Raw genomic sequence first — 7,917 nt, forward strand, 5'->3', positions numbered from 1 at the left:
TGGAGTTGGAGTAACCAATGGCTATGAACTGCCATGTGGGTGCTGGGAACTGAACTTGGGTTTTCTGGAAGAATAGCAAGTGCTCTTAACCACTGAGTCATCTTTCCAGCCCCCAAACTGTTTTTGACAAGTGTCATTTAATTCTGGGGAAATCCTTTGAATCATGCAAGTATGTGTGGATTAATAATGCATGTCTAGGGTGCAGAAATTAGTGACTTGTGTGATCTATGTGGGCATAGGTGGTTTAACTGCAGCATACATGCTAATACAGTAGCCACCAGCCACTGTGGCTAAGTACATAAGTTAATTAAAAGGAAATTAGATGAAAACTCAACTCTTCTGTTGCTTTAGCCACCTCTCAAGCTCTCAGTGTATCGAGAACACATGCCTAGACATTTCCATTGTTGGAGAAAGACCTTCTGGACAGTTCGGAGCTCAAGCTTGCAGAGTATGGTTACTGAGCTATCTTTGGCCCACAGCTTGTTTTTATAAATAAAGTTTTATTGGGACAAAGCTGTGAACCATTTATCAATCTATTATGTTTGGCAGTTTTCACACTACAATGGCAGAGTTGAGTATTCAGAAAACTGTGGTCTTCGTAACTGAAAATATTTGCTGTGTTGCTCTATCCAGAAAAAGGTTGTATTGTTGCCCTGTTTCTGAGATATATCAAGTACCATGTTGACAATTGAGTTTTTTGTTGTTGCTATTTATTTATTTTTATTTTATGTGTGTGTTTTACTTGTTTGCATATAAGTGCACCATGTCATGCAATGCCTGCAGAGATGAGAAGAGGGCGTTGGATTCCTGTAACAGGAGTTACATATGGTTATTAGCTGCCATGTGGGTACTGGGAAGCAAACCCAGGCCCTCTACAAGAGCAGGCAGTGCTCTTAACCACTGAGTCATCGCTTCAGCCTTTGTTGACAACTGCTTTTTGTTTGTTTGTTTGCAGTGCTGGGGATAGAACTAAGGGCCTTGCACAAGCTAAGAAAATATTTTAGCACTGAATTACACCCTAGTCCCCAAGTACCATTCAGATGGAAGGTACTGGAGTCTTTGTGTTTCTGATATGGGAAATGCCTCAGGTAGCTTTGGTTTTCTCTGTCTCTTTCTGTCTCTGTATCTCTATCTCTCTCAGTCTCTGTCTTTCAGTTTCTGTCTCTCTCTGTCTCTGTCTTTCTCCCTCGCTCTGGTTTCTCACATGTGTAGGTGCATGCACCTGTGCCTCATGTATGGAGGCCAGAGGAGGATGTTGGGTGTCCTGCTCTATCACTTGTCATCCTAACCCCTTGAGTCAGAATCTCTCACTTAGTCTGAGCTGGCTGTTTCTGCTAGTCTGGCTGGATAGTGAGGTCCTGGATCCACCGGTCTCTGTCTCCCTCAGCTCTGGAGTTGCAGGTGTGCACATGCCCAGATCTTTACATGGGTTTTGGGGATCAAATTTAAGTTCTCATGTTTGAGTAGCAGGCACTCTCCCACTGAACCATCACCCCACCCTGGTCTGCTTTAACTTCTTTTTTTTTGTCTTTTTGAGACAGAGTCTCCTTGTCGCCTCAGCTGTCCTGGAACTCACTATGTAGACCAGGCTGGCCTTGAACTCACAAAGATCCGCCTCTGCCTCCCAAGTGCTGGGATTAAAGGCGTGTGCCACCATGCCCGGCCTTTTAAGTTCTTTAATGCACCCTTATATATCTGTCATCCATGAATTGAATTTCTAAAGGAAATTTTTGCTTAACCTTGAAAGCCAATACACAGATTTCCTTGCTTTTTCTCAAAACACCTCCCACATTATGTTCTTCTTTATTTTATTTTTATTTTTGGTCTTTTTGAGACAGAGTCTCCCTGTAGCCCCAGCTATCCTGGAACTCACTATGTAGACCAGGCTGGCCTTGAACTCACAGAGATCCTCCTGCCTCTGCCTCCCGAGTGCTGGGACTACAGGCATGCACCACCACGCCCGGCTTATTATTATTATTATTATTTTAAGATTGTGTGTGTGTGTGTGTGTGTGTGTGTGTATACGTGTGTGCAGGTACCCAGAGAAGCCAGAAGAGGGTCAGATTACCTGGAGCTGGAGTTACAAGCATCTGTGATCTGCTTGACATAGGTGCTGGGAACCAAACTCAGACCCTCTGTAAGAGCAGCTTGCTTTCTTAGCTGCTGAGTCGCCTCCAGTCTCAACACTCTCTTCTTTAGTCCCCTTTTCCAGTGCATGAAGGTTAGGCATGAAAAGTCGGAATATTATCTGTGCTATGTGTGGAGTCCTGTGTGATCCATCCCCTGACACACCATGGACAGCACTGGAGCACTGGGGGGACAGCTCCTGCCTGTCATGGAGTGCTCACATGATAACAGAACTGCGTGCAGGTGTGTGCTCTTTTTGATATTGTTAATGCACCTTCTGGGGCCCTGGGCCAGAACTGAGAGACATTACAGCCTATTACTGAGCCCTAGTCTCATGAGTTTCCCTCCACTTCTGCCTCTCATTCCTTCTAGAACCTTCTCCTCTGGCGCCAGGGTCTGGGTAGTCTTACCTAGTGCGTCATGGGCGGGCAGTACATCAAAGTCGATGCTTTCATTGAGACTCTTGGATTTCAAGGTGAAGCTCAGAACCCTGGGGGCCTTCCACTTTGAAATCTCAAACTTCACCTCAAAATCCCTGGTCTGCTGGCAGGCTTCTAGCTGTTTCTGGATCTCCTCAATGATTTGGCTGCGCTTGGTTTTCTGGGATTCATAGCTGTTCAGTGAGCTGAGGAACACGATGATGTCGACATCCGAGCCATCCTTCAGGGCAGTGCCTTTGGCAGTCGATCCCCCCTAGGCAGGAAGGGGAGGTAAGAGAGAGCATCCCTGGCCCTCAGCTCCCTAGCTTTTTAGTCCTGAACCAGGGAAGGGCCTGCACTCACCTTGACAACCTTCAGGACCTTGGTGGATGATTGTTGGAAATGGTTTTCTTCAAGGAAGTTGTGGATGATTTTAACAGCTTTGGAGATCTGATCTAGGAACTTCTTACTGGGCTGGAGGAAGTCTTTGATGAACTTGTCCAGAAGGTGGTTTGGGGTGCTGAAGAGTGGGGCGGGCTGTGGAGGAAAGATCCAGGTGAGCTCTGCCTGGGAGCCCTGCCCAGGAGCCACCCAAAGCTGCCTTCCCTGCTCACTGCTGCCTCTCTCCTGCTCCCAGCTGTGGGCAGAGCACTTCCTGTCTCTGGGCCTTGTATTTACATATCCCAAGAATGTACTTGAGATGCGAGGCAGCACCTAACAACCCCCCAGAGCAATTCCTCTGGGATTGTAGAATGCAGACATGGGAGGTGTCCTGGGCAGGCCGAGGCCACACCAGGATCCTCAGAAGAGGCAGGAAGGTGGGTTAGACCTGGACAAGGAGTTAGAAATATAGAAGTAGAGAGGAGGAGATGCTGGGCTTTGAAGATGGAAGAAGGTGTCAGGAGCCAGGACATCAGGGCTGCCTCAAGAAGCTTGAAAAGGAAAGAGCCTGCCAATTCCCCAGTTCCAGCACAGTCAGGCAGTGCTCCTCTAGAACTGTAAGATGATAAACCTGGGGTATACATTTTAAACAGCAGCAAGGGAAGGGAGGACAGGGTTCTAAGCAGATCCTGCCCTTGTTGCTGGAAAGCACTGGCAGGGGCCAGGGCAGTTCATTTGAGGGCAGGAGGGGTACTCAGGTCCACAGTCCCAGATGATCTTGGTCCCCCCAGACATTGTGATCCTCATGATTGCTAAGGATATAGTCTCATTGACAGCAGGCTCATGGCCAGACCCACCTCTCCCACAGCACAGACAGTGCGGGGTGTGGGTTGTTTGAGTGATATGCATGTGTGAGCGAGTATCATCCAAGAGTGTGCACACGGGGGAGCGCACACACATGCAAGGGTGTGTATGAATATGTGTGTGAGCATTCTGTATGCCAGTGTGAGTGTGCACGTGAGTATAGGTTCTGTGTAGGTACATGAGTATGCATGTGACTGTGGGTGTGTACATGTGAGTGTAGAGCTGTGACTGTACATGTGTGTTCATGATGTGTGCATGTGTGAGAATGTGAGCACCTGGGTACAGGGGTGTGTGTGTGCAGACCAAACTCCAACATGTTTTGGAGGGTCACAATCAACTCTTAGCACCACTGAGAAGGGAAAAGGGGACAAAGAGAAAGGTAAGGGCCCTACAGAAAAGAGATAAATTAATTTCCACAAAAGCAATAGCAGGGGGCTGCAGAGGTGGTCAGCAGTTAAGGCTGTTCTGCCAGAGGACCTGGGTTCAGTTCCCAGCATGCACATGGCTGCTAACAACTGTCCATAACTCCAGATCCAGGGGATCAAATGCCCCCTTCTGACCTTCGTGTACCACATGATATAGATGCACTTACATATACATAGTCAAAACACTCATACACATAAAAAGTAATAAAAATAATAGAAGCAATATCAGGAGTAGGGAGGTGACAGACACACACTCACATATGCACGTGATCAGGACCTCACAGGAAATGCCATCAAGATAAGTGGGGGTCAGGGTTGGAGAGGTGGCTCAGTGGTTAAGAGCACTGACTGCTCTTGCAGAGGACCAGGGTTAAATTCCCAGCACCCACACGGAGGTAACAACTGTCTGTAACTTCAGTTCCAAGGGATTCGATGCCCTCTTCTTACCTTCGTGGGCATTAATGACACAGGTGCACCAACACACATGCAGGAAATATACTCATATACATAAAATAAAAATAATAAATGAAATATTTTTTTCAAAAAAAGATAAGAGGGGTCACTGGGCCCCAACCCAGTATGAATGCTGTTCTTAGAAAGAGAAGTGGGGTCCCCACATAGTCCCACACCAAGGAAAGGTGGTGTGAAGATAGGGCAGACAGGCGACAATGGAGGCAGACAGGTTGGGTGCTGATGTCACAAGCCAAGCCTGGGATCAGGACTGTCCCTGAGAACTCCCCTAGAGGGCACACTCCTTCCCTGCCCCTTGTCTTTGAACTTCTAACATACTGATCAGTGGGAGAATAAGTTTCTATTGTTTTAAACCATACTGAGTGTGGGACTGTGTTACAGAAAACCATAGTCAGAAAACCAAGACACAGTGTCTCCAATTTGAGTTTCTATGTTCAGAGAATGGTCCCTGCAGGATAAAAAACCCTCTTACCATAACATTCCAGCATGGCGCAGGTGACAGAGAGGACTTCGGGAACAGAACCTCCTTTGCCAGTAGCTGCCGGAAGTGTTTGTCTTGGCCCAAATTATTAGTTGGGTCAGTTGGATCCAAGATGATTGGTCTAGGAATTGCATCAGATTAAAATAAATCGGAGTCTAGGACGATAACTCAGTGGTTAAGAGAGCTTACTGTGCACTCAGGAGGACCAGAGTTCAGATCCTAGAACCCATGTAACAAGACAAGCATCCTCCAACCCCAGCTCCAAGTGGAGTGGAGACAGAAGGATCTCTGGGATTTGCTGGCTTCCTGTCTAGTCAAGAAAACATGAGCCCCTGCTTGAGGAAGAGACCCTGCCTCAAAGGGATAGATGGAGAGTGACAGAGCAGGACACGCAGTGCCCTATCTGTCATCCATGCATGCATGCAGAGGTGTGCACCTACACAGATAAATGCATACTCTCATATATATGTGCATACACCCAAATAAATGAATAAGTCTTTAAAAAATAAACTGGGCTCAGGAGATGGCTTAGCAGGTAAACGTCTGCCTCACAAACATGAGGACCTGAGTTTGAATCCCCTAGGCTCATGCAAAAACCCAGGCACACTTATAATCCCAGGTCCAAGGAAATGGAGACAGCGGGATTCTGGGGGTTTGATGACCAGCCAGTCTAGCCAATCAGTGAGCACCAGCTTCAGTGAGAGACCCTGACTCTAAAAATAAGGTGGGAAGCAGGAGTGGTGGCACATGTCTTTAATCCCAGCACTCAGGAGACTGAAGCAAGTGGATCTCTGTGAGATAGAGGCCAACCTGGTCTACATAGAGAGTTCCAGGCTAGGTGGAGCTACAGGGAGACCCTGTCTCAAAAAACCAAAAACCAAAGCAAAACAAAAAGGCGGAGAGCAATAGAGGTAGTCAATTTTTGGCCTCCACATGCACCTGTGCCCACATGCATGTGCGCATGCATGCACATACACAATCATGTTAGAAGAAAGAGGCCTTGAGCAGAAAGCTGTCAGCGGACTTTGATGCTGTGGTTCCTCTAAGCTGCTGCCAGGCTCTGTGGTACCCAGTCTCTCTGACTCTGCATGCTCTGCTGTTCAGGGATGCACATGGTAAAACAATATGGCTTCCCTCTTCCTCTGAATTCCCTTCTTTCTCTTTTTATTATAGTTTGTTTTAGGCATAAAACCTGACAATGGTTCAGAGTGTGAAACACATTGACCAGGCCTCTGTTTGCAGACAGGCCCTCTTCCCCTGCTCACAGAGGCTGTCACTCCTCAGGTTTTCCCTGGCTGCCAGTGAGGGCTCAGAGCTCATTCTCTACTGGACCCTGGTTTGCAGGTGTGGAGATCAAGAAGCTAGGTACCTTTCTGAGCTGAGCTGGCACAGAAGGGTGTTGCGGATGGTCTCATTCTTGAAGTTATAATTGACTGTCCAGTAGACACACAGCTTGGCCTGCTTCCTGATGAATCCCAGCATGGTCTTGAGGCCTACCGCCATGTCAAAGTCTTCAGCTTGGCAGCCCTGCTCCCAGGCATACACAATGAGCAACTCCAGCCCTTACCAAGGCAGAGCAGAGGAAGGTATTAAATGATTCAGGTTCTGAGAAAGAACAAGGGTAGAGACCAGAGTCCAGAAGAGCTCACTGTCCCCCATCTGCACACCTGGAAGTCAATGTCCCAACACCATCACATGCTGATGAAGGCATGGAGCACCTGGAATGCTCACACTGTTCCTAGGAGTGGAACTTGATACAGTTTGTGTGTGGGGGGCATGTGTGTGAAGGCTCACGTGTGTATAGGGACCAAAGTTGAGGTAGGGTGAGACAGGGTCTTCCTGTAGCCCCAGCTGACCTGGAACTCACTATGTAGACCAGTGTGGCCTCAGTCTCACAGAGATCCACCTACCTCTGCTGCCCAAGTGCTGGGGTTAAAGGTGTGAACCAACCATACCCACCTTCCACCTTATTTTTTGAAACAGGGTCTTTCTTTGAATCTGGAGCTCACTGATTGGCTAAAGTGGCTGGTCTGTAAATCCCAGGGATCTGCCTGTGTTCACCTCCCCAGCACTGGGGTCACAGATGCACGTGGCCATGTCTGGCTTTTACATGAGCGCTGAGGATCCAAACTCCGGTTTTCGTGCCTGAACAGTGTACACTTTACCCACTGAGCCATCCCTTTAGCCCTCTGTGTAGTGGTTTAAAAAAAACTATTTGACACTCCTTACTAAAGTTAAACAGTCTCCACACATATTTCACATAGATTCCATTTATGAAACTATGGACACATGCCTACATCCTGTCTGGGGCTGTGTCTGTGCACATTAGAACTCAGCAATTCTACTTCTGCATAGTTACCAAGAGAAGTGAGTGCTTAGATTCACAAAAGTCGTGTTTTTGAACATCCAGTTTCCCAATTCACAGTAGCTTCAACTTGAAAATGATCCAAGGGCTGGCAGCAACAGAGAGAAAACACTTGTTGTATTGATACAATGGCAATGAAAAGTAGTTACTACATGTAACAATGTAGACAGATCTCTCAGACTAATGTGGACAAACTGTGCACAGTAAGAGTCCATTTATAGTGTTTAAAAATAAGTGAGGGCTAGGCGTGGTGGCGCATGCCTTTAATCCTAGCACTCAGGAGGCAGAGGCAGGCAGATCTCTGTGAGTTCAAGGCTGGCTTGGTCTATATAGTGAGTTCCAGGACAGCTGGGGCTAAAGGGAGACCCTGTCTCAAAAAAGACA

At 47.4% G+C, this 7,917-nt stretch overlaps 1 protein-coding gene across 1 annotated transcript in view; it reads right to left on the reverse strand.

The window, feature by feature from the left end:
* LOC103745585 (2'-5'-oligoadenylate synthase 2-like) overlaps positions 1 to 7,917 on the reverse strand; it is an 18,984-nt gene that overhangs the window by 6,354 nt on the left and 4,713 nt on the right. The window contains 4 exon segments of the mRNA XM_008847540.3: positions 2,538 to 2,820; positions 2,910 to 3,083; positions 5,160 to 5,289; positions 6,538 to 6,773. Of these exon segments, the coding sequence (XP_008845762.2) occupies positions 2,538 to 2,820; positions 2,910 to 3,083; positions 5,160 to 5,289; positions 6,538 to 6,773 (823 nt within the window).

Source organism: Nannospalax galili, unplaced genomic scaffold (assembly GCF_000622305.1).
Source record: "Nannospalax galili isolate Female #2095 unplaced genomic scaffold, S.galili_v1.0 scaffold120, whole genome shotgun sequence".
NCBI lineage: Eukaryota > Metazoa > Chordata > Mammalia > Rodentia > Spalacidae > Nannospalax > Nannospalax galili.